Source organism: Lissotriton vulgaris, chromosome 7 (genome assembly GCF_964263255.1).
Source record: "Lissotriton vulgaris chromosome 7, aLisVul1.2, whole genome shotgun sequence".
Classification (NCBI taxonomy): Eukaryota; Metazoa; Chordata; class Amphibia; order Caudata; family Salamandridae; genus Lissotriton; species Lissotriton vulgaris.
Window position 1 is genome coordinate 662,048,075 of NC_141695.1, and position 23,522 is coordinate 662,071,596.

General features: G+C 43.4%; 1 protein-coding gene across 2 annotated transcripts in view; it reads right to left on the reverse strand.

Moving 5' to 3' along the window:
• MMD (monocyte to macrophage differentiation associated) overlaps positions 1 to 23,522 on the reverse strand; it is a 534,703-nt gene that overhangs the window by 111,984 nt on the left and 399,197 nt on the right. For both annotated transcript variants that reach the window (XM_086930869.1, XM_086930868.1), the window contains exon 4: positions 12,556 to 12,716. In XM_086930869.1, coding sequence (XP_086786995.1) covers positions 12,556 to 12,716 — 161 coding nt within the window. The remainder of the gene's footprint in view (positions 1 to 12,555; positions 12,717 to 23,522) is intronic.

Below are 23,522 nucleotides of genomic sequence, written 5' to 3' on the forward strand. Positions count from 1 at the left end.
GGGAATGGGGTTTGTTGCAATGGCGGTTGTTGTGTCTGGAAGGGGTGGGTGGAGGGGTGGGTGGAGGGGTGGGGGGGAGGTGTGCCAAAGGGGGGCTTGTTCATAACCTGTTCGCTGTACCATTTAGATGACCGGAGAAATGTTGGTAGGATTGTGTCGATGTACTATTGTTCTGACCTATGTCATTTCCAAAAAAACAAAAAAACAAAAAAAAAAAAAAAAAAGGCAAAGAATTCCATCTTGTTTAATTTCACCTGACTGCTCCAGAAATGCCTGTTAAGGAACTGTGCCTGTGCAATTGAAAACAAATGCCAATTGAAGATATAAAATCGGACGACTTCGAGCATGAATGTTTAATACTTATTACAGTGCAGGAATGCAAAGAACAGTCATGTGATTAACCCTTTTTAAAGCGCGCCTGAGCACTCCTGCTTTCAATTAATTCCTTACCGTGATCAAGGCAGAGCCCCGAAACGTTGGTAAAAGGAATTGTGCTGCTTTCTAACTCGAATAAAAGCCTGTCAGCAGTATTGGGCCTCACTTTGTGTTGTCTTCGTGGTGAAAAGAAAGGGGCTACTCCGTGCCCGTGTGTGAGGCCACTCCGTAGGGTCAGGCTCCACACACACACACACACACACACACACACTACTGGCGGTCACCAGTAGGTAGTTACAGTTAGGATTGGCTACCATAGGAAATTGGAACATTCTATTGGGAATAACTTCGGCACCGACTGAGGGATCTGCCTGTAATTTTCCTTAAAATGGTCTCGCTGCGCTCCGCTCCTTCCCTGAAAGTTTCGTGGGGATTCGTGAAGTGGGGGGTGAGAAAAAAGGGGGGTTCCAAAACGTGTTTTCTCCATGTTAATTTCCATAGGACGGTCTGACAAGTCTGCAGCCCGAACCGCTGAACGGAATTACGCCAAATTTGGCAAAATTGTAGGGACTGATACGCAGATGTGCCTTTGCTATGTTTGGTGAAAATTGCTCCAGTGGTTTTTATGAAAATTAACTTCAAAAACACAAATATATATATAGGCGCTCTCCGAGCGTTCCCCGGTGCGCGTACCGGGGAGCGCACCCGGCGCGCTACGGGAGTGCGCATGCGGAAAGCTGATTGGCTGTCGGGTGTCTGTCAACATTCTAAACAGTCCGGAGAGTCCGCCATCTTGTGTCTCGGTAGAATCGAGACACAAGAGGTGAAAAAAGAAAGGGGGATATAATTAAAAGGGGCAGAGTAGACACCCCAGGTTTTCTGAGGGGGGCCTAGAAGGACCTTGAAGGGCTAAAAAACTTTTCTTTTTTTTTTTAAATTTTCACGGGGTAAGCGCCTGAGTGCACCACGGGGAAAAACAGTGTTAAAAAATAGAGTAAAAAAATAATGCTGAGTGTTTAGAGGAAAGTGATGCATTGCTGGAGTGTGTGACAAAAGTGACGCAACTCCAGCAATGCATCCTTTCACATGGGGGTAAGTCCCATGTGAAAGGGCCGGCGCCAGTCTTACGGCTGCTGTTAAGCAGGCGCAAGATTTGGACGCAACAGCGTCATAAAAGTGACGCAGTGATATCTTTTAGATTTCACTGCGTCACCTCTACAACCCTTTCTTGCGTCAATACACCCTTTTTGCATACATCACAGCGGACGTAGGTATAATGTGGTGCAGGGGTTTACAAAGTGACGCATCTATCTAGATGCGTCACTTTGTAAATATGACTCAACAAGGTGCATTTTATACAGCACAGGTGCGTCACATAAAGTGACGCACTGGTGGCGTAAAAGTGACGCATGGCCTCATAAATGAGGCCTTCAGTCTTCTGCTCATGCGTCATATTAAATATATGACGCATTATGTCGCAAGTACTTACAGATACGTCAGTATTTCAGACTTATCTGTAAGCGCAAAAGTGATGCATTGCTGAAGTGTGTCACAAAAGTGACGCAACTCCAGCAATGCATCCTTTCACATGGGGCAAGTCCCATGTAAAAGGGCCTGCATCAGTCTTATGACTGTTGTGATACAGGCACAAGATTTTGACACAAGGGCGTCCTAAAAGTGACGCAGTGAAATCTCATAAATTTCACTGCGTCACATCTACGACCCTTTCTTGCGTCAATACACCCCTTTTGCATACATTACACCTGACGTAGGTATAATATGGCGTATGGGTTTACAAAGTGACGCATCTACCTAGATGCGTCACTTTGTAAATATGACTCAAGAAGGTGCATTTTTTACAGCACTGGTGCGTCACGAAAAGTGACGTACCGGTGGCGTATAAATGAGGCCTTCAGTCTTCTACTCATGCGTCATATTTAATTTATGACGTATTATGTTGCAAGTACTTACAGATACATCAGTATTTCAGACATATCTGTAAGCGCAAAAGTGATGCATTGCTGGAGTGTGTCACAAAATGATGCAACTCCAGCAATGCATCTTTTCTTACCCTTCCACACCCCCGTTCCTTTTCTACATTTTCTTTGAATATCCACATTCCCCATGTTCACTCTCCTTCTCCTCACTCTCCTTCCCCACACTCACCTGCTTTCAGTCCCCCTACTTCACTTCCTTTCTCCTCTCATACCTTTCTCTGCTTTCTTACTCATTTTCCTCTCCTTTATCAATGCACTCCACTTCACTTACTCATTTTTTTAAGAACATAGCTCTTTCATGAGAATTGGAGGTAGTTCTGAAAATAACATTTTTTTTTGTTTTTTTAGAACAAAAACAAAAACAGGGAATGGAAACTGCTCAACGAGCAAAAAAAAATAAAAAAAATTAGGGCTGGGAACGGCAGCGATGGTTCTCCAATGCTCGAACCATGAGCAGTCTTTTAAGTAATACAAGGGAACCCAGGGCGCAGTAAGCTAAGGACCATGGGTAGAAACTTATTTTCAAAAGACAACAGTCCTTAGAAAAGGAAGGGAATTAAGGCAATAAATATAGACTCAATAGAACTATATTGTTAAGAATGCCCAGCCGGACACTTTAATTTCTTGATGAAAGTAATATAAAACAGGGGAATGAAGCACAAAGTGCGATGGAAGTGGGACACCAGCCGATGTCCAACCAACACACTTGGGGAACAAACAGAAGGGAGGGAATATTCAGGCAACAATAGGTTATCAAACAATTAAAATTGCAAAATGATAATCCACATTATACACATATGCATGTTCAAATAATATGTTAACTCTGCATTTAGTGTACTTATTGTCGACGACGTTTCGAACCACACATATTATTGGTTCATCCTCAGGACAAAAAGTGATTGCCTAAAGAATTTCTAGGGATATTAATTGGGCAGATATAGTCTGCCCATTTACTAGGGAGTCGGGGGGGAAAACGATGCCCTGGTCCAAGTCACCAGGATCAATACTCTCTCCAAAGCGATCCTTAGCTTATCCGGAATGGGGTTCAAGCTTAATTATTAATTCTTTAGGCAATCATTTTTTGTCCTGAGGATGAACCAATAATATGTGGGTTTATTCCTGCTCTTAAGGACTTATTGGCCACCCTAGTAGTCAATAATACAGCTGTTTTAGCAATACAGAACAAAAGGAGGCTGGGTAAAGTATGCGCAATTACAACTAATATAGTATTCTCCAAGTGAGATGGCTCAAGGGAACAGGGGAAAGCGGCCACCAGCGTCCCCAAAGCAATCCTCTGTGGAATCAGAGGATTCAAAGGCAAAGGGTAAGAAGTTCCCGAGCACAAGAAATCTCCATAAGGTCTTTAGAAAATTAAAGATACTTTCAATAGTCCAAAAAGTCAGTTCCTTATTTATATATTTATAAGGTATATTGTTTATAAAAATTCATACTCGTAGTGCCCTATTACTCAACTAAAACTAAATATTTAATAAATACCTCAAGAGTTTCTGTATTTATGCAAAAAACCGGGATAAACCCGATCAATTTAATGCATGGGAAGTTATCTTTAATATGTGTTTTACATCCTGGCATATCACGCCAGGTTCTAAGTACCAGTCAGCATGTTAACAGCATCAAATATCTATAATCAAGAAGAGGTCTAACTCAAACTTCAAGTAAAATTTATACAAGGACGTAAACACATGAAACCACATACACGGCGTCCCAAATGCTATATCAGGGACTATGTAAATATCGTAACATTGTGGCTCGTCAATCTCGCGAGCCACACAGATACTTAATATAAGAAATGGCCCTGGCTACTTCTATGCAAAAAACGATTATTTAAAAGAGCCCAGTGTAGCGTGTAACACTGAGCACACGTCTTAATACGATAGCCCTCCGGCATTACAAACCACATGTAGAAGATCAATATTTAAATGTGCCCGGTTAAGCAAATGGCGCATAAATACACAAGCGTATAAATGCGTTGTAGCATTGGAACAAATTTATGCGGTCAACAAGCTGCACGTAGAGATTTGAGTAAACCGGTACACCAATATGAAGGAAAGCCGAAAAGGAGGAGGTGCACCAGGAAAGAAGAAAGTGTGTAACATATATAAGAGAAAAAATGTCAAAATGAAGCCTCAAGTTGTACATTGATTTCAAACATAATAAAGTCATAGTTTAAATGCAATCAAAAAATAAGACTTCTGTATAAGTGAAGTCTTATGAAACACAAGATTTGATGTATAGCTGTATGGTTGTCCGTGTTGCATTTTAATATGATTGGTACTATCTGACTATCTGAGTACTAAGATTGTTAATGTACTTATTTGTATGATCATGCATAGACAATCCTATATACTGTGAATATTTTTGATTGCATTTAAACTAGGACTTCATTAGTTCTTTTATGAAATTTTCTCTGTATTTATGGAGCACATAGACTTTTCAGTGGTTTTTCAGTTTCTTTGCACATATTTTCCTTTACACTGCCGAACTAATTCCACATTTGATATATATTCTGTATGTGGTCTGTATTTAATATCTAGGCTGATACTTCCCTTTGAATTGGGCCACTTTAATATTGAATTAGAAATTAGATTTATTTACTGTTATGCGAATGGCGTAGTTGAATAACTTTATTGACGCTATTTCGGCTATCAATCCTTGTATTTGCGAAATGATTTGACTAGCCTAAGATGGCGGCCATTTACGAATATGTATTGTCCTACGTTTATTTCAATCACATCCCTTAGGTGCGAACAGGTTTTTAAACGCCGTGTGTTGTTGTGAGGCTGATTTACGTAAATGGACCCCTTTTGATGCAGCATGGAGTACTCTCCTAGGTAAGCCCTTTATACTATTCCTCAGGCTGGCGTATGGCATCCGTATTGGTGTACCGGTTTACTCAAATCTCTACGTGCAGCTTGTTGACCGCATAAATTTGTTCCAATGCTACAACGCAATTATACGCTTGTGTATTTACGTGCCATTTGCTTAACCGGGCACATTTAAATATTGATCTTCTACATGTGGTTTGTAATGCCGGAGGGCTATCGTATTACGACGTGTGCTCAGTGTTACACGCTACACTGGGCTCTTTTAAATAATCGTTTTTTGCATAGAAGTAGCCAGGGCCATTTCTTATATTAAGTCTATCTGTGTGGCTCGCGAGATTGACGAGCCACAATGTTACGATATTTACATAGTCCCTGATATAGCATTTGGGACGCCGTGTATGTGGTTTCATGTGTTTACGTCCTTGTATAAATTTTACTTGAAGTTTGAGTTAGACCTCTTCTTGATTATAGATATTTGATGCTGTTAACATGCTGACTGGTACTTAGAACCTGGCGTGATATGCCAGGATGTAAAACACATATTAAAGATAACTTCCCATGCATTAAATTGATCGGGTTTATCCCGTTTTTTTGCATAAATACAGAAACTCTTGAGGTATTCATTAAATATTTAGTTTTAGTTGAGTAATAGGGCACTACGAGTATGAATTTTTATAAACAATATACCTTAGGCTTACCCTTTGTTGGTTGCCTTTTTAGACTGTACAAGCCCATTTACTTTAATGTCTAATCCATAACAGTGAATATACCTTTTTGGTGTTTAAGAATGGTGATTACTTGTAGGTCAGGACTTGTGTCACATAATGCTAGTACAAATTTAAAACTAATATACTGGCTCATACCTTTATTGCAGAATATCGACTTAATTACTACTTATATGAAGAAATTCAATAAAAGGAATGGATGCAGGTAATTGTCCTCAACTCATTCCTTTCACCAATATTGCCTGTTATTTTAATGTATAGTTATTATAATAATGTTTATGCTATCCCTATGACCGATTGGGATATTATGCTCTTTTTGGATGTAGTTTTAGCCTTATGTTGGTTTTATCTACCTATTTTTCGAATGCGTAGGCCCTAATTTACTTTTCCTCTATTCTAGTTCTTATCTTGTATTTGGAATACTATTGCCCTTTGGAATTGAAAATATATATACTATCGAAGCGTCTGATTTATATGGTGAGCAAAATTCTCTGACCATAAACAGGCTTATTAGTTCTGATAATCCTTTTTCACTGGCCCATTAGGTCCTATTTCGGGTGATATATTTTGTGACTTTGCACTAGTGCATTTAGATATATGCATGCGTTCTTACACAGATATTGGTCTGCTTTGCTCTTCTTTTCCCCTTGTCTCTTTCTTTATGTGTACCTTATATTCCCTATGGAACCTAGTAATAGTACTACAAATTGTAAACTTTAGTCTTTCCTCTCTCTAGTGTGAATAACACTGTTAGTGTTATGCAACCTTCTTGCTACTCACAATTCTTGGGCTTTCTCGACACCCTGATCTGAGTGTGGAGTGATCACTGGTTGGTGATGGTTGTTTTATAATTATGGACAGTGCTTATACCCTGTATTATTTCACTTTCATTTGTAGCCCTGAAGAAGTCATTTGGGAGATTGTGCCCCATGACGAAACACGTGTTGGAATTGGTTTTTTCCATTGGCTACGTTGATGTGAACTTGATGAATACTCATGAAGAATTCTCTGATGTATGACGAGAAAAGACAAAGAGAAATAAATATATAAATAAGGAACTGACTTTTTGGACTATTGAAAGTATCTTTAATTTTCTAAAGACCTTATGGAGATTTCTTGTGCTCGGGAAATTCTTACCCTTTACAGCTGTTTTAGTTCTAGGGGACTTCAACTTCTGGCCTGGCGACCTGGCGGAAGACGCCCCGTCAAGAGATTCCTCTCAGCTCCTTTTTAGTCTTAATTTTGTTTCCCACCTCCACTCCCCTACCCACTCCCGTGGCCACACTTTGGACCAAATCTGGACGTTATACGTTCCTATTACCACGCCTATTGTTATTCCCTGTGTGTGGTCTGACCACTTTTTGATTTCTTTTCACCTAGACCTTAACTTGGTAAAGATACACTTTTCCCCGAGAAATTCCTGAGCCAGGAACTGGAGCAAGGTAGACATTTCCGCTCTCTGCGCTACGTGGTCATCCTCCTGCCCTGACCTAATGGGCGCCCCTTCATTGTCTCAAGTAGCCATGCTCAATGGCTGGCTCTCGAGAGCTTGTGATCAAGAAGAGAGAAGAGAGGAGAAGTGTGGCTCAGGGGTTAGAGGCGGCAGACCCGGAAGCTGAGATCGGTCCTGGACCAGGGTTCAATTCCCCACCTCAGCGGGTCTTGGGCTCAAAAATTCCACGGACTCGATAATTCTCGTTCCGGTGCCTACTCGACTCACGGGTTCACACTCTGCGACTCTGGGCAATAGCTTGCTTAATCTCCACTACGGCCCCTCGCGGCGGGATGCCTGGCTTTCACCTTGTGGATACCCTGCTGGGGTTATCTCACAGGGGAATACCAGGACGGGTTCCCAAGGCAAGCGCCTTGATGCCTTCGGGTGATACGTGCGCTATATAAATCGCAATACATTTACATTTACATTTACAAGAAGCTCCTTTGAGACGTGTCACGGTTAGGCGCGCTCATGAGGCAAATAAATGGTTCTCCCCCCTCCTTAAGACAAAAAAGCTGGAGGTGCGCCAAGCGGAGCGCGCCTGGAGGCTTGATTACTGCCCCTCCCGCAAAGCCCGCTACAAAACTGTATGTAAGGAATATAAAAACGCCATCTTACAGGCCAAGACTGACTACTTCTCAGAGAAAATCCTTGCCGCTGAGAGCCAATCTAGGGAAATCTTTGCCACAGTGCGCGAGCTGGCCTCCTCCGACAGTACATCCCCTAAAATTCCTCCTTCCCAGTTGTTGTGCGATTCGCTCAATAACTATTTCATCGATAAGGTCGCTCTGATTAAATCCAACATCCCTCACACTCCCCCCCTCTTTCTATGATCCCCAGGCCCCGCTTAATAGGTCAACAATTAACATCATACCCCCTTTAACCAAGGAGTCTCTCCTTCCCCTCCTGGCCCGTGTTAAGTCAGGATCCCCAGCCGACGTCTGTCCGGCCTATGTCCTGCGAAAATGTTTCTCTGATTCTTACTTGCCACCTCTGACTTTTCTGAACGAGTCCCTATGTCAAGGCACAGTGCTTGCTCTCCACAAGGCAACCGCCATTATCCCTATTCTGAAAAAACCAGGGGCTGACCCTGCTTCCCCTGCTAACTACCGTCCAATCTCGGTCCTCCCTTTTTTGGGTAAGGTCCTTGAGATTCATGTCACCCAGACACTGAGCTCCTTCGTGGAGGACAGCGGCTATCTTCCTCCCTGCCAGTCTGGCTTCTGTCCCCGACACTCGACCGAGAAGGTGGTCATTTCGGTCATGGACCAGCTTAGGGAAGGACTAGACACTAACACCCCCCAGGCCCTCGTCCTCCTCGACCTATCCGCCGCCTTTGACACGGTCGATCACTCCATCTTATTATCTCGTGTCAGGGCGGCGGGTATGGGGGGTTCGACTTTGGCCTGGATTAGCTCCTTCCTCAATGGCCGCACTCAGGCTGTCCACCTAGCCGACTTATCAGCTCCCCCGCGAGAAGGGAGGGTCAGTGGCAGTGATCCTCCTGGATCTCAGCGCAGCCTTTGACACGGTTAACCATCGGGTCCTACTCCATCGGCTGGCCGCGGCAGAGCTCGCAGGTTCGGCGCTCACATGGATAGAATCCTTCCTTTCAGGGCGCTCGTTCCAGGTATGGGATGGCAACTCCCACTCTGCCTCCCTCCCCCTCACGAGCGGTGTCCCCCAGGGGTCATCACTAAGCCCCACTTTATTTAATGCATACATGGCCCCTCTCGAAGATGTCGTCGCCCCCTTCGGGATCAAGATAGTGAGCTACGCGGACGACACGCAACTGGTCGTCTCACTCTCACATCTGGACAACCACCCTGACAATCTGCTGAACTGCCTCAAGGAAATTCACAACTGGATGGGCAAATCATCGCTCAAACTAAACGGATCAAAGACAGAAGTCATGCTTTTGGGCAAGCAATGGACCACCATCCCCCCATCGGTCTGGCCAGACGTGTTCGAGGAAATTCCCACCCCGAAACAAGAAATTAAGACCCTAGGAGTATGGCTGGAACCCGAACTGTCGCTGAAAACTCAAGCAGCCAAAACAGCAGGCACCTGCTTTGGTCTCATGCGCTCCATCCGCAGCATCCTCCCACTACTTCCGCCCCTATCTAGGAAACTCCTGGTCCAAGGTCTGATCCTTGCGCGGCTGGACTACAGCAACATGGTATATCTGGGAGCTCCTGAAGCCACCATGGCTAAACTCCAGCGTATGCAGAACGCAGCCGCCCGGCTCCTTATGAACCTCCCTTCCAGAGTATCAGCCAAACCAGCGATCAAGGCCCCTCCACTGGCTTCCAATACGTCAGAGGGTCGAATTCAACGCCCTGTGCACTGCACACAAACTGCTCAACGGTCTTGGCCCTGCTATTCTGAGAGACCTGGTCACTCCATACAAGGCCCCCAGGTCCCTTCGCTCGGATAACGAGCGTCTGGCCAACGTCCCCAGATACAGGAAGGCACGCACCGGCGGCCGACGCTTTTCTGTTAAAGCATCCGCTGGATGGAACTCACTTCCCCGCCCCCTGCGGCTGGAACCCAGTCATCTCACTTTCAGTAAAAAACTGAAAACTCTGCTGTTCCCAAAATAAAGTTCCCTTTTCCCTCTGGTCTCCACAAATGTTACAGCGCGGGGATGCCTCCGGGTCACCAGGCGCTCTATAAATCGCTAAATAAATAAATAAATAAATAAGTTCAGTGTGGTGCTCCTCAAGGGTCCTCCCTTTCTCCCTTACTATTTAATTTGTACATCCTCCCCTTGTGCTTACTCTGCAACAGATGGAGGTCACGGTGTACAATTACGCCGATGACCTCCAGCTGATCTTTAACCTTTCCCCTTCCCAATCCGGTGTTCACTCCTTTCAGTCGGTCATACTATTTATCCGGGATTGGATGAATCACAACCATCTGAAACTCAACCCGGATAAAACTGAGTTTGTTTGACCGGCGGCAGTGGCAGTCCCTGGTCCCCCATCTTTTGGCCCCCGTCTCTAGGTTCCCCCCGTTCACCCTCCCCTTCTGTTAAAACCCTTGGCATCACCATCAATCATCAACTCACCCTTCACTCCCAGATTAGTTCTGTTGTGTCTTCCTGCTTTTTTATGCTCCGAACCATTCGGAAAATCTCCCGTTTCTTTTCTGTCCCTGCCCTTAAACTGATTCTGATGGCGATGGTTCTTTCTCGGCTAGACTACGGGAACATCGTGTATAACGGTGTTCCCGCCTATGCCCTCCAGCGCCTTCAGAACCAGGCGGCCCGGCTGATCTTCGGGCTGCCCAAATTTCACCACTCTTCACCCTTACTGAAGTCCCTTCACTGGCTGCCGATTAAGGAGCGGGCTTTATTCAAATTAGGTTGTACCACCTTTCAAGCCCGAGCGGCAACGGCGCCTGCCTATATTTCCTCAGCAATTCAAGTTTATCAGCCTACTAGCGAGCTGCGCTCCTCCTCTATGTGCCTTCTGACAGTTCCCCGTTTCAAGAAGAACCGGATGGGGGGCCTGAAATTCTCTGTCCTGGCTCCTTCCTTCTGGAATTCCCTCCCGCTGGCCTTACGCTCAGCTGCCTCCTATATGGAGTTCCGAAAATCACTCAAAACCTTTCTCTTCTTGAAAGCTTTCCCAGCCTAAAAATCTTCTTGCTCCCCTGTTTCTGGTTTTAGTGTTCACCAGCGCCATGAAGCCGCATGGCATACGCGCGCTTTATAAATTCTTTTAAATTAAATTACATTTTAAATTAAATTCCTGATTTGGAGTGTTGACAGCCAATTAGCATACAGCTCATGCTCGGCATGGTGCACGGATCCTGCGCGGCCAAAGATATACATGTACTTTTAATTGGGATTTTCTCAGGAACTACTAAACAGATTTACGCCATTTAAGCAAAAGGCATGAGTCTGAACTAAGGACTACTTCTTTGCCAAATGTGGTGTAATTCCGTTACGCAGTTTAGGCTGTAGCCGCGATGAGCAGTTCCTATGGAAAATTGCATGAGGAAAACATGTTTTGGGACCCCCCCTTTTTTCTCGCCCCCTGCTTGACGAATCATTCCAAGACTTTCAGGATAGGAGCGGAACGGAGCTGTCCATTAGTTTTGAAAATTAGGCGAAGGTTCATCAACAGGCGCCAAAGTTATTCCAAGTAGAATATATATATGTGTGTACCTCCACAAAATGATGTGTACTCAACAGATGATACAAAAAAAGCTAATTGCTGAAAGGAGTCTATCTGTACACTTCTAATTGTTATTTTTAATTTATGATATGAAGGAGCACAACAGCCAGATAAAGCTCTCTCTAGCTCAAACTAAAAAATGATGAGTGCTTGTAGGGTGCCCAAATTGAACAAGCAGTCTATGCTTTCTCATTCAGTAGAAAAAATACCAGGGTATTTCGGGCAATCTTTACTACCCAACAACTTCATCTTTATTACATAAGGGAGCTATATGGCTATGTAAACATTCATATAGTAGTGTACCAATGGGACGTTCAAGACAATCCTATGAATGAAATTGTTTTGCTGACAGTAAACTATCTTTTTATGTCATAGCTGTGGATCACGGAAGGGAAAGCTAGTATGTTGAAATAAAAAAGTTATATGCTCTTCAATCAATATATGAAATTCATATAATAAATTAATGATGTGAAACTATTTTATGCCATTTCACTGCAAGGGCCGTAAAAAGTGTCAATACGGACTCAATTTCTATATAAAATCAAGGCTATATGGAAGAGTTTAAGACTAAATTGACTAAAGAAAGCTTAGGTAGACTATTGATACAATTGTGACTGTCGACATATCACAGCACAAGCCATAGTGCTCCTATCTTTCCACTAACTAGAGAGAAATATGCGAGCGTCAGTCACTCTCAATTCACTCTTTGAAATGCTGGTAGAGCATTTCTTGACTGGGTCAGAAACTAGCTGATCTGCTGTGTGCTTTTCAGACTTACTGACCCAGTAAGTCTGAAAAGCATACAGCAAGTTCCTGTTTCACAGCAAAATATATATATATATATATATATATATATATATATATATATATATATATATTCACAGCAAACTGATAGATTTGCAAAGAACAGTTTAAATAAATGCCTTCTCTTACCTCAAGTGACTTTTTTTCCATGATACTATGTGGAATACTGTAGAAACAATGAAGAGAGCACAAAGTCCCATTCCATAAATCCATGCAGTTATCTTTTCCCAGCGATCATCTGACATTCTGTGCAGTAGGGCACTACCCACAATGGCAGGGACAATGAGGAACTAATGAAAAGGATAGAAATACGAACAAGAAAGTTTATGAAAATTTAAACCAGCAGTTCTTGTTTAAAATATTTACATTAGCATCAAACAAACGAAGCAGTGATAATGTAATATCTATATATCTATATCTATATCTATATCTATATATATATATATATATATATATATATATACACATATATATATATATATATATTTTCCATCCATGTAACTATGCAGTAATTAAGATAGGGAGAGACAATCGCGCCAATAACAAATGTAGTAGGCATAGGATTTCCCTTTACTCAGTAAAGACACTAGCTGGAGGGCCATATCTGAGAGTAGTCAGTTAACCACACCACATCCTCCCTATAATGCAACTCATTCTCTAATGTTCCCACTATATTTTCAGCACAAAAGTGGCAGAAAGACCAAGGACTTGCTAAAATGAGCGAAAAGCAATGATGTAGTCTCCTCCTTTAGTAGATACGAAGAGTGGAGGAGGATGAGGATGATGATCAGAATCATTTCCGGTAAACTGTAACTAGCTAGGGGTTTCACGGATTAGACTTTCCTGGAAAATAATCCCCACATTCCTCATCACATAAGCAGGCCTGGGACAATACGAAGCATAGGTCGGTGCAAGAAATATACAAGGGTTCTACCACCGGTATTTCACAATAAGATATACGGATCTTTAAACTACTGGTTGTCATTCCACCACTAATTAACACAGAAACTCTGTGAACGATGGTCTTAGATGTTCACTGGCTAGCGGGAGGCTATACCAATTGGATGTCCTCAGTATAGATGCATATTTTATGACCTATCTTTCAAATCTGCTTAATGAGAGGTAAAACGTAAACATTCTAATATTGATATCACGATGAAGGATAAGAAGTGGGGCATAGTCCCTTGACGTCAAACACTTCCCAGAAGTCTAGTAACATCAATGTTTTCAGACAGAGTTTGAATCTTGCTAGTCTTGGGTAACCCATATAGCAGTGATCACTGATGCTGTGCCTCTAAAGAGGAGAAATCCTGCCTTTGTTGGGTCTAGATGGTCACCAAGTTTCACAGATGACTGTAGTTGCACAACTTTATTCTTTAAAATCTTTTAGGTATGTGACACTTTGACGATCTGCAGAATGTTTGACAGGTCAAAAAGGGTGCACTTGAGTCTTTCAACAATCGAGTAAAAAGAGTCAATTAAAAAAAAAATGGTATGAGTTTAGCCCTTAGACAGGGCAGAAACAATGAAGAGCCGAAGACGGTCAGCAAATTATGAACATGTAGCCAGTCATTAAAGAGAAGTGCTGGGAATCGAGCTGAAAATGTGCGAGTATTAAAACAAACTCGACAGGACTTAAATGAAAAAAAATGCTTAATGAATAACAGATGCCGTTTTCCAAGTAAAAGTGCCGCCCTGAAGTCTAAGTGCCTGATTACGAGTCTGGGGTCTTCCAACCACCAGACTTGCGGTCGACAAGCAGTGGTGGGCCACCATCCGCTGTATTAGGACTTCTAAACATGTTTGGGCGGTGGATCGTCGGCTGCGCCAGGGAACAACCGTTCTCTGGCGGTGGCGCAAGAGCGCCACAACGCAATATGCTGAGCAGGGACAGGCGCAGGCCCGCTAAGCATATTACCAGTTCCTGGACCACCAGGAACAAAGTGCAGGAACAAAGCCCACGCTGTCATCGGGACACATTCAAAGGGGCACAACATGTGCCATCTTGTCTGTACCCCCACAAAAGTCCATGTCCATGCCGGGCTGGAACTTTTTTGTTGTTCTCATTTTAGTGCTTGTTTTCTAGGCACCGCCATGGGAATGGCAAAGAACCGCCGACCGCATTATGAGTTGCAATTTGCAACTCGTAATACGGTCAGAGGTGCTCGCGTGGACTTGGCACAGCAGAGGAGACATTGCGCAGCTGCGCCAATGTCGTATTCAGGCCTAAATACTGACTGTGGCTGACAGCATCAAGGCTGGTTCTGGTAGATGCAGTTTACCAGTTTAAGTGATCGCTATTAAAATATGGAATATATTTTCCTATTACAGCAATTACTGTATTACGAAGTACTCCGTGATGATGATGATTTGCAGCTTCTTAAATTAAGGTAAAATGCAATAGAACTCCTTATATGGGCTATTCAATTTGGGTAAATGTCCTGAAAAGTGTTTTAACTGTGAAATAAGTATTTTCTAGAATATGCAGAATCTCAAATATGCCAGCATGCCTGTTCTATGCTCTCTCTTCCTCTATCAAAGTGTTGTTTTTTTCTAATAAAGAAGGAAACCATTTCTGACCTAATAAGTTCTTTTGAAAGGGCAATGCTTAAGTGATATATTTAGGAGTTCATTTTCAGAAATGTATTCACAGAAGCATTTTAAGACATCATAAAAATCATAGTTAATGATTGAATCTATTGGAGTAATTAAGTTTGTATCAGTTTTCCAGAAACACTTCTGGATCTGGGGGCTTATTCATAAACTGCATTTTATAGCATGCTTAGAAATACTGCAATAGTACTACAAAGTCCTGCAAAATGCTTTTCACAGACTTACATGCAAAGGGTGCCGCCTCTCCCATATTTTATGTGCAGAGATCTCCGCCATGACTGTGGAGATGTCTGCACATGTAGGTATACGTTTTAGTAGTGAATGTGGTAGGGGCAAAAAGAAGCGGTGGCTGGAACATGGGGAATACTTATTAAAGGGGGAGGGGAGGTTTGTGCGGACTAACGAGGGACTAAGGGAGTGGTGTACACCTACCCACAGAAGAGTAAGACCATTGTTATTCACAAACTGTATGTCTATATTAAACACAGCCGAAATGAACCAAAAACAGTAGTAAAAGTACTCCAGCTGAGGGACCGAAATAAGTCCAGCACCACCCATGGCCACTGGGTACAGCAATACCCTCCCATAGAAAAAAAACGAGGTAGGCACTTAAAACTAAACCACATTAGAAACAATATCAAAATAAAGTATTTTATTTAATCTTTTATAAATATACAAACGTTTATTTTAATGTTAAAAAATAAAATGTAAATAGATACATATTAAATACTTTACTAAACTTTTCTCAATTTAAAAAAACAACTTTAAAAAACTATTTTTTGTTCATATATTTTAGTAACTTTCAATACATTATAAACACATATAAACATTTTACTGTATGTGGGTGTTTTCTTTTAAATATATCCCTAAACAAATTACATTAATTTTAATAAGCTTAAATTGTATTTTCAATATCGAATCTATTTAATAGTGCTGAAGCATTGTTTTAACATTCTATATGTAAAATCCATATAAAAAATTAGTTTCCATTGGCATTCAACTTACAAAAACGTAAAACATGTTTTTACTTTAATTAACTTTTAAACATTTTCCTACATTTTACCATAGGAATATCCCAAAGTGCAGAATGTCAAATATAGTTGTAAAGTCCCTATTAGAAGAAAATGTAAGGTTGTAAAAGATATTTTTTCCGATTACACCTCCTAATTCTGGGGGTGGGAACATGCAAGTCTACACCTTTGAGTAACTTTACACTCCTAAATTATGAATAACCAAAAGCAGTAAAGTTTCTCAAAAGCATAAAAGTAAACGTGTAGATTCATACACATGCAAGTTTACCTTTGTGAATAGGGCCCCTAATGTTAAAGCAAGGGAGATCATATTTAATGGCACATTATTCATGAACTATCCAACAATCAAACAATGTCCTCTAAAGTCTTGAGAGCTGTGTGGTTAGGGCCTTTAAATGTCTGGGTAGCATTATGATTCTCAATGTAAATATAGATTTTTGCAGCAGTTCAGTCTAATCGATTAAATCATTTAAGTTTCAGAAAAAGGTTAAATTATTGCCCAATTAGACAACAATTGTCAATGAATCCAACAGTGTCACACATGAGACATGGGAGAACGGTCTATACAACAGCAGCAGCATTAAAATGCTCGGTATGCAAGCCGTTATTAAGATATTGAAATATGAATGGTAGAAGCTAATATTCAGGGCACTGGGCAATTACGTGATAAAATGCTTTTGTGGAACAAGGTACGTGGGTAATACCATCTGCCCTCTGAAAAAACGCATACTAGAGCACATCAGAGCAGTGCAAAACAAAGATTTGAGCAATGCCATTGCCAAGTATCTGTAGGAAACTGGCTCTATATATACTACACCAAAATAAGTTATAGTGGGTGCATAGAGTCCAGGTGACCCCCAGAGGCAGGCAGAGGTTAAAGTTAGATAGAACCTTACACTCTATTTGGGGTATAGTGGTCGAGCAGTAAGGCAGTATCAGAGGACAGTGTTAAGCATTTGATGGGCACACCCAGTCAGCAAATTAATTCACACACCCAAGGACTGAACTCTAGGCCAATTGTTTTTGTATAAAGAAAATATACTGTTTAGTTTTAGAACCAAGCAAGCCTGGCACAGGTGAGCATTAAATACTTTACAGTAATAGGTTGCTGAATGTAGAACAGTATGAAAATGCAACAGGAATTGTACTTTGTTTGATTTACAGGGGATGCAGTAGGTTGCAATACTTAGCAAATACAGTACTTTGAAATTAATAGGCTTTTTCAGTAAATTATAGGCAAGTAATTCTTTACGCTACTTTACTAACTCCATGCTGGATACCTAGATTCAGCACTGGGACATTTCCTGCAAACAGGTAAGTAAATAAGTTTTGGTTAAGCTCAGGGCAAATGGGGAAACAAATTAGCACCAAAGGTGCATCCTTAGCAGCACTAGAGTGGCCGGGTGCAGGGTGCTGTTTCGAGGACGGATGCCCTGTTTCCAATGGAGAACCTCCGGTTTGAAAAGCACTACAGGCAGGGAGATGAAGGACTTCTGGGTGCGACCACCACTTCGAGATGCAAGTTGTGAAACCCATACTGGCATCAGTGTGGCTTTAAGGTGCTGAGAAGTTTGATACCAAACTTCCCAGTTTTCAGTGTAGCCATTATGGTGTTGTGGAGTTTGTAATGTCAAACTCCCAGCACCATATACTCTTAATGGCAGCAGTGCACTTACAATGCCCAAGAATGGACTTGGGCACTGTAGGGGTACAGGGCTCATGCAGCTATACCCTCACCACTGGCATAGTGCACCCAGCTGGAGGGGTGGCTAATCTAGGCCAGGGCAAGTGGGTAGCAGCATAGCACACAGGGATGTGTGCCAGGTCGACTCTTCACTTTTGTTCTGCACCAAGACACGCAGCCTGCACAGGCAGTGTGTGAGTGAAAAGGTGCAGGGCATCTATACAATCTCTCTGGAGGATTTTTTCTTTCTTTCCCACCCACTTAACTCCTCCCATAATTCTTGTTTCTATGTGTGTATTACATGAACATTATCTAAAATTACTATATAAGGTGTTGCTGCCGGCGGTAAATTGAGGCGATCACCCGCTATAGACCCTGATTAAAACCCTGTCTTGGTCGCCAGTGGCCCATGGTTGGTATAAGTATTAATATTTCCAGCCCAACACTTATATTATTTGCTTTCTGTCCCATTCCAGAGTGAGTAGGCTATCTGAATCCAAAATTACAGTGGGTCTGATAAATAGCACCACGTTGGCATTCCCTGGGTCAGTATCTAATAGAACGCCATCATCTTGCGTGTTTACACCTCTTATTCTGTTTTATTATTTCCTTTTAAATACATCTCTAAATTCACCACTCCGTCTGTTAGGTTTCCCAGGGCTGAGACCATCATTTTTTTTTTAGATATTTTTTTAGTGCCAGGGTTGGTTCCTCGACTGGCGCGTTCAGAGTGGATTATCCTGTACTGCCCATATTTCTGCATGCTGGTGCTTTAGCTGCTAGTTGTTTTCCAGTGATTTTCCCTTTCTTAGAAATTTTTTTAGACCGATTTGCCAGACTGTTCACTACGGGTTAATTTACTAATTTACTGCCCATAGTTGGGTTTTTAATGCGTTTAGATGGTGGTGGGAGATCCTCTTCTAAATCGCTCACCTCTAGGTGGCCGGAGATTTCCTGTATACACCCGTTCAAACTACCCTGGACAGCGTTCCTCATTTATGGGGGTAATAGAGAGATTTAATATGTTCGAATGAGCTGAGCCTTCCGTTTGGGCCCCCGCCTCCCTTTCCTAATAGTAACCTCCACTGTGTTAATTTGATCTTCAATAACGCCCATTGCACCAGTCAAATAAGTCAGTAAGGATGTTTGCCCCACAGGTTTTATGTTTGTATTTGTCGTTCCGGGTGCAGGTTCAACTACATGTCTCAACTTCCTTTTGCTCATAACAGTTTATGACACCACAACAAAGGAAAAGTAAAGTCTTACTCATACAGGGGCTCCACAGTCCACTTAACATTAGCCTGGCTTAGAAGGGTTGGCCGGCCGCAGTTGCCTTTATGCGCCACCCGGCGCACATTACACACAATGACACTCCAGCAGCGCAAGGGACGATGGATGTTGAAGTCCCCTAGCCGCGGGTGAAATGGACGGTGTGCCGTTGTCCTCAGGATGCCTCCAACTAATGCCTCCAAAGTACCTCCAAAGTGCGAGTAGTGTCAGTAAGGTTAATAACGGGCTCAATTCCGCTCTGTTTGTACTGCTGCTGATAAGATTTCAGTCTATTTAGAGGCCAAGAGTGTCAGGTTTAGAAAGACCCGGCACCTTAACTCTCTCCTGTGTAGATGCAGCCCGGGTATATCACCATGGAAAGAAGGAGGGGGGGCAGACCTGGTCCTACGAGGAGTGCCCGAGCAGTCTGAGGCAGCCCACCCTTAACTCCACACTGTCCCCGGAGCTTAGGGAACACAACACAAAGGCCCCGGCGTTCCCGCTATTGGCCCCGCCACCGTGTCTCACCCTACTGCCCACACAGCTCCTGCACCCCGCCTAAGTCGGCAACAGGCGTGGGAGGCTCTGCGCACACACACACGGCCTCACCTGGGAGGCGGTCTGGCCGGTAGCAGTTCGGGTCTCCTACGGACGCCGGGAAGGCAGGAGATCACACAGCCTCTCTCCCGCAAAAAGTCCAGCGCCACTCCAGGCGCAGCGGCTAATCCCTGAACCTTTTCTAACTCAGTGATGGATACCTAGATTCAGCACTGGGACATTTACTGCAAACAGGTAAGTAAATAAGTTTTGGTTTCGCTCAGGGCAAATGGGGAAACAAATTAGCACCAAAGGTGTACCCTTCGCGGCACTCGGGTGGTCGGGTGCAGGGTGCTGTTTCGAGGTAGGATGCCCTGTTGTTTCCAATGGAGAACGTCCGGTTTGTAAAAGCACTGCAGGCAGGGAGACTAAAGACTTCTGGGTGCGACCACCACTTAGAGAAGTAAGTTGGAAAGTTAGGGGTTGGCTAGGCACTGTCGGTTTGGGCACACAAGGCAGTGGGGCGTCGGGTGCAGGGGTGCCTTTTTGGGTCGGATCTTCTGACCAGGTCCTGGTTAGGGGGGGCCTTCTGGATTTAAACTGCAGGCGTCGGCTGGAGACTTGAGGCAGGTCAGGGATCGCGGGATCTCGGTTCAGGATCACAGGGGTAACCTCCTCGTGCCCACTCGAGCTCAGGCCGTGGATGGCGGGTGCAGAGAGGGGGGATTTGCAGTTTCCGGCTGGTGCCAGAGGTTGCAGTTGAACAATTTCGGTGTTCACAGGAGAAGCAGTCTTTGGAAGTGAAGGCAGGCACGTCCTCTGGAGTTTTTTGAAGTTGCTGGCTGCAGGACACACCGAATTTCGCAGGAGCTGGTTCGAGGGCAAGACAGGCCGGTAGGGTTGGGGCCATGTCAGTGGGCGTCTTACTCTTGCTAGCTGCTGCACAGCTTTTCTGTCCTTTTCTTCTTGGTTCTGGTATGGATCTGAGGAAGCAAGGTTCAGGGTGCCCCCTAAAGACTAGATTTAGGGGAGTTACAGGTAGGTAAAGGACAGAGACCAATGGGTCCCTTCCCCGATGTACCACCCTTCAGTGGGAGGGGGGCAGGAGCCTGTCCCTGGTCGGTTGGGGACGCTCACAAAGGAGTCATGCCTTTGAAGCTTCCGCTTCATGAACCCTGCCCCTCCTGGGGGGAGGAGGCCTGGCACCTCGTCTCAGAATGTGGATTGCTTCAGGCCCCCTGAGAGCAGCAGGCTCTGGACCCAGGGGTCCAGAAACATGTCTATTGATGTTGGCCTAAGCAGCCGGTCGGGACACTAGTTGGTTGAGTTTCAAGAGGCATCTCTAAGATGCCCTCTTCCTTGCATTTTACATTAAATCCCACACTGGCATCAGTGTGGGTTTAATGCGCGGAGAAGTTTGATAACAAACTTCCCAGTTTTCAGTGTAGCCATTATGGTGTTGTGGAGTTCGTAATGACAAACTCCCAGCACCACATACTTTTAATGGCCGCACTGCCTGCACTTACAATGCCCAAAAATGGACTAAGGCATTGTAGGGGTATGGGCTCATGCACCTGTACCCTCACCGATGGCATAGTGCACCCACCTGGAGAGGTGTCTGATCTAGGCCAGGGCAGTAGGTTGTAGGTATGGCATACAGGGATGTGTGAAACAAACAGAAACTGTTTGGGAGCGAAGCACTTTTCACTAGCTCCTGTGGGATGCTTTTCTAGAAACACAATTCTTTCCTATATGTTTCTGTTTTTTACAAATTGTACATCTATCAAAGCAAATATCAAAACAAATATCAGAACAAATTGTCCATATATCACGTAATTCTTGTCAAGAAACCAATACGACTCTGATGCTCGTCGAGGTCATATGTTTAAATGACTGTTTTCTTTTAGATTTCTTCTTTTAGTACATTACATCATGTACTGTGGTTCCTTTTAACATAATTACTGCAGTTCATCTCAATGCATTTCGGTCTTATATACCTTCGTCAGGGGAATACTGAAAATTGACATAAAACAATAATCAAAACCCTACTTGGGGATTTTTAGGACCCCACCTCGTGTGCATGCATTATTGATTTATGTCAATTTACTTAAAGAAGAAATCGTATTGGTTTCTTGACATGAATTACGTGATATATGGACAATTTGTTCTGATATTTGTTTTGATATTTGCTTTGATAGATGTACAATTTGTAAAAAACAGAAACATATAGGAAAGAATTGTGTTTCTAGAAAAGCATCCCACGGGAGCTAGTGAAAAGTGCTTCGCTCCCAAACAGTTTGTTTGTTTCGCATGTTTTGTACTGACCACGGCCAGTCAGTTTGAGCGAAAGCACCATACAATCAGTTGGATTAAGAGCACACATTTGGATTAAAAGTATATATTTGGATCACACAGGAGTGCAGAGTGCCATAAATCTTTGTATACAGGGATGTGTGCCATGTTGACTCCTCACTTTTGTTCTGCCCCAAGACACGCAGCCTGCACCGGCAGAGTGTGAGTGAAAAGGTGCAGCACTTTAAGTGCTGCAGCCCTTAGGGGACTTCCCGGGTCACAGTGTCCTGTGGTACCTGTGGTACCATTTACCAGGGGCCTATCTGTGGCCAAGGATGCCAATTGGGTTTAGGCTTCAATGCAATATTAGAGAAGGAACTTAGGCCCTGGGTACCTGATTAGCAGGAGCCCAGGGAACACCAAGTCAAAGAATGTCAGCAAATCAGCAGAAAGTGGGGGCATACCATGCAGAAAGAGGGCACTTTCTCACAGCATCTCATTACCTACCCTGAACAAAGTATGCACTACTATGGGGCAGTGAGAATACCTAAGAATGAGAGAGTGAGGTGGATAGAGTTGTTAAACTATGATGACTGGAGTCATTACTCATAAGATTGAGAACAAAAGCACCGTATGGACTAAATGGGGACCAGGAACTCTATGTTCAACTATGAATATACAAGCTCAATTTGGAATCATCCGGTTGATGAACTGTAATACACCACACAGCTGTAGGCACCAATTGAGGTGAAACAGGATGCGACTATGTTCCACATGTCAGTAAACATTGAGTTTTCAATATTGGGGTCCAAAGTATGTCATTACATCCAAGTTGCAATATCTGACCAATCCAATTGGGGAAAGTTCTCCTGACACAATAACACCATGGGCATCCCATCATAATTGATCACTAAATACTGACAAAACCTTGGGCATCCCATCATAATTGATCACTAAATAATATCATGCAATGGGGTCGCGACATGGAGAAAAGCTTAGTCGGGCACTTAGCAGATGATTTTAAATGCAGTGCTGAGGATTTGTAGTACACCTCCGCTTCCCTAATGACCACCACAATGGAGATAGGAACAACAACTGCAAATAATAAGGGTCCTACCCACTCAGAGGGAACGGTTTACATTTTCAGAGCATGTGGCCACCAAACCAGACTCTGCACCATTACTATACGTCATGTTATGTTAAAATGATTTATAGAGCGCATGGCTACCCCAGCAACGGGGCGTCTCAGCGCTAACGGAATGGGCAAAGAGGTGAAGGAGAAAGCTACGGATAGGACAGCCCAGAAATGGCCGGTAAAGGTGCCATGGGCAAAAGTGCCCAGGCTAGATGGAAGAGAATAGCCAGGTTTTAATCTGTTTTCTGAAAGCCAAGTGATCCTGGTTGCAGCGGGCTGAGATTGGCATATAATTCCAGAGGGCAGGAGCTAAAGACCTAAAAGAGCGTCCGCCCGCTCTGCTCCTGCGCACCCTGGGAGTGCAGGCCAAGTGCAAATCAGCGGAGCCCAGAACTCAAGTTGGTACATATAAAGAGCATAGACCCTGCAGAATTTGGGGGCCCTGATGAAACAGCATTTTATGAAGGATACAAAGAGTTTTAAAATGAATTCTCCTTTCGACCGGGAGCCAATGTAAACGATGCAAGAGGTGGGA